A 4,114-nucleotide genomic window follows, 5' to 3' on the forward strand; every position below is an offset into this window, starting at 1 on the left:
TTATTGATTTTACAGAGAGGAGGGGAGAGGCATAGAGAGTTAGAAACATCGATGAGAGAGAAACATTGATCAGCTGCCTCTTGCACACCCATGTTGGTCCTAACCAGTTTGGCTCAGTGTATAGAGAGTCAGCCCTCAGACTGAACGGTCCCAGGTTTGAGTCTGGTCAAGGGCTTGTACCTTGGTTGCAGGTTCCATCCCCAGTAGGGGGGCGTGCAAGAGGCAGCTGATCAATGTTTCTCTCTCATCGATGTTTCTAACTCTCTATGCCTCTCCCCTCCTCTCTGTAAAATCAATAAAACATATTTTTTAAAAAGAAAAACAAAAACAAAAAAACATGCCACAGTTTTAATTTTTCAATTATTATGTTGTAAACAACATTGCAATGAGCATCCCATTCCACATGTACACATTCTTTTAGTATAAATGTCTAAATTGGATTTATTACACTACAAGTTTTACTGTGCTCCTGGCATCATTAGCCTGCTTCATGGACTTGCTACCCTAGTTCTCACCATAAGCTTCAAAGCTCCATATCTGTTCTGCCTATAAAAATTTTGCTCCAAATAAAAATAAAATATACTTTATCGAATACTTTATTCCAAGCAGTTCACCTGTATTTACTCTTCAAAACAATGCAGAGAGATAAATGCACTTATTAGCCTCATTTTACATGTGAGGAAACTGAGGCACAGAAGGTTAAAGTTGCCCAAGTGTACATATCCCCAGAGTCTGTGCTTTTCAGTTACTACACTATAAGTGTCCTGATGGGCTCCCTGACACCATCCAGGCTCTGTGTGAAGTGCTGCATGGTCCTAGGCCCTCAGATGCTGTTTGTAAGCACTGCCCAGTCACAGGCCATCACCATGCTGCTTACTCAATACTTGCCCTGCCCTGTTCCACTGCCACACATATAGTCTCTGACAAATAAATAATGAACATGTGCCAATATTTATTTAACCTGCTAGTAAGAGAAACAGCAGGAAAACCAAAGAGATTGTTCCAACAGCATTCAGGAACAGAAATTTATATAGTCAGTCAGGAAAGGAATATCCAAATAAGATAATTGCATTCTGGTGAACTTTTTAAAAATTAATCTTTATTGTTCAGATTATTACAGATGTTCCTCTTCCCCCACCCCCATAGCTTCCCTCCACGCAGTCCCCCCCCCCAAACCCTCGCCCCCCGTTGTCCTCATCCATAGGTGTAAGCTCTTTGTTCAATCTCTTCCCGAACCCTCCATACCCTCTTCCCCCCCTCCCCGAGAATTGTCAGTCTGCTCCCTTTCCATGCCCCTGATTCTATGACATTTACCAGTTTGTTTTGTTCATCAGATTTTTTATTCATTTGATTTTTAGATTCACTGTTGATAGATATGTATTTGTTGTCACTTTGTTGTTCATAACTTTTTATCTTTACCTTCTTCTTCCTCTTCTTAAAGAATACCTTTCAGCATTTCATATAATACTGGTTTGGTGGTGATGAACTCCTTTAGCTTTTTCTTGTCTGTGAAGCTCTTTATCTGACCTTCAATTCTAAATGATAGCTTTGCTGGGTAGAGTAATCTTACTTCAAAAGACTGAGAAAATGTTCTTGAAAGTGGTATTTATTCTTAGCTGAAAAATATTGCAAATGCCAAAAGCCATCATATTTTAAATTCTTCTAATGAAAGATTTAAATTCCCACTGACATGGGCATGCTATATGGAATATAGCTTAAAGTATAGCTCCCTTGGTCATTGACAAAACTGTGAACCAAGAGAGTGAGCATATCTGTGTACCCTTCTGTGGATTGTAGGCACGTTTGATCAGAAAGGACTAGTGTACATAGGTAGGGTGTCAGATAAACAAGTAGGAGAATTGGGAGTCACTGTAGAATAGAATGAAAATCTGTCAAATCCTAAAATTACCTCATTGTTTGTCTATGATATGTGTGGTGAGAGAGTGACTGTCAGGAGGAACTAAAAGAAAAATGAAGAGGAATGAGAACATTGAGTTCAGAAGAAGAGACAACTGACGAGGGCAAGTTTTACTCAGCAAATAATATATTTGATTATTTTATTTATCATCTGTATAGTGCTCATCCACTAGAGGATACAAACAAACATATTGTGACATCTAGAAGGAACATGTGAAAGGCAATGTAAAGCAACTCTATAAGTTATGTCAGAAGACAATATATAATTATAAAAGGTTAGCTTCACATACAGATAGCAGAAAGTGCTATCACTATTGGAAGTAGGAAGATATTTAATCCAGGGAACCAAGTGCTAACAGAAGGTGGTGGAAGGCCTAGAGGAGCAGTCTACACTCTGCCACCAAGACCGATTCCCAACTCAACATCCAGAATGACATTGCTGGGGAAGCATCGACCTATGAACCTGGAGGTCACAGTTCGATTCCTCTATGAGGAAGCCATCCTCAGTCTGTTGGTCTCAAAGCCCTTAATGTATGCTAGATATCTGAACAGCTAACTCATACACTGCCATCTCTCTCTCCACCTAACTCAGTTGAGACACCTCATTTTGGGTTCCAGCTAGAGAATTCTCTATATGAGGACTATTCCCAGAGAGCACAAACCACATGCACAGATACAGACTCAGGACATAGCCTATGGTTGATGTGCATGTGGGCATGGCCTATTAACATGAGTCCCACTTAGCTAAGGCATTAAAGGAGAAAGGATGGAGTATGGAAGGGCAGGCAGCAAATCAAATCATGTCTTTCTAATCACTTTTAATAGTATAGTCAGATCAGATGGCCTGGCAATAGATCAGTTTCTTCAGAGCCTCCTTGACTTCTCGGTTCCTTAGGCAATAAATGAAAGGGTTGAGAGCAGGGGTGACAATGGCATAGAAGATGGAAATAACTTTGTTCAAGTTGAAGGCATGGATGACTCGAGGCCGGGCATACATGAAAATAGTGGCTGAGTAGAAGATGGTGACCACCACGAGGTGAGAGGCACAAGTAGAGAAGGCTTTCTGCTTTCCTGTGGGCATGTGTAGAACAGTGGCCAGAATATATCCATATGACAGGACAGTAATCGAGAGAGGGAAGAGTAAGATGACCAGCGCCAGGACAAAGTCCACCAACTCAGCTATGGACATGTCTGCACAGGAGAGGTTAAGTACTGGAGAGATGTCACAGAAGAAGTGATTGATGACATTGGGGCCACAGAAGCTGAGGTGAGAGATGAAGTAGATCTTAGCCAAGGAGATGCCAAAGCCAATGGCCCAGGAAGCAAGAGCCAGGTGTAAGCAAAGCCTGTGGCTCATGATGGTGGGGTAGTGCAGTGGGCGGCAGATGGCCACATAACGGTCATAGGCCATGGCTGCCAGAAGCACACATTCTGTGCACATGAGCGCGATGAAAAAGTAAAGTTGTATCATACAGTGAATGAAGGAGATGCTATTGCTCACAGACCAAAAACCAAACAGCAACTTGGGTACAGTCACAGAGATGTACCAGGTCTCCAAGAAGGACAGGTTGGCCAGAAAGAAGTACATAGGCTTGTGCAGTGGCCGGTTCTGCTTCACCAACAGGATGATGATCATGTTTTCAGCCACTGTCAAAATATAGGCTACAAGGAACATCAGGAACACTGCTGCACGCATGCCCCGGTTCCCGGGGAACCCCACCAGAATGAACTTCGTGACCCATGTCTGGTTCTCCACTTCCATACTGGAGACACAGGGCTTAGTTCTCCTGAAGAGAAAAATCACTTGATCAGACACCATGGTCCAGTTAGAACCTTCCATTCTTTGCCTTCTCTGCTAGCAATAACCATAATACATAATAGATATCATTTAGTAAAAATATATTATAAGCTAGACCATATACTGGGTATATTATGTACATAATGTAATTTAATTCTCATATAGCTTCTTTATGTTATTACTAGAAGCCTGGTGCATGAATTCGTGCATGGGTGGGGTCCAGCTGGCCTGCCCTGATGGGGGCTGATTGGGCTGGGCTGGCAGCAGGGAGGGGATGCAGGATGTTGGAGGGACCAATCAGGGCCCTGATCGGGCCAGTTGGCCACCTCAGTGTGCGTCATAGTGATGAGTCGTTCCTTCATTCTGGTCTCTTGGCTTTTATATATATATATAGATACC

General features: G+C 42.3%; 1 protein-coding gene across 1 annotated transcript; it reads right to left on the reverse strand.

The window, feature by feature from the left end:
- Positions 1-2,752: 2,752 nt before the first annotated feature.
- LOC103297257 (olfactory receptor 6B1) lies at positions 2,753-3,679 on the reverse strand. The gene has a single exon (XM_008153943.2). The coding sequence runs from the start codon at positions 3,677-3,679 to the stop codon at positions 2,753-2,755; it is 927 nt and encodes a 308-aa protein (XP_008152165.1).
- Positions 3,680-4,114: the final 435 nt, after the last annotated feature.

The sequence above is a fragment of the Eptesicus fuscus genome, chromosome 14, assembly GCF_027574615.1.
Source record: "Eptesicus fuscus isolate TK198812 chromosome 14, DD_ASM_mEF_20220401, whole genome shotgun sequence".
NCBI lineage: Eukaryota > Metazoa > Chordata > Mammalia > Chiroptera > Vespertilionidae > Eptesicus > Eptesicus fuscus.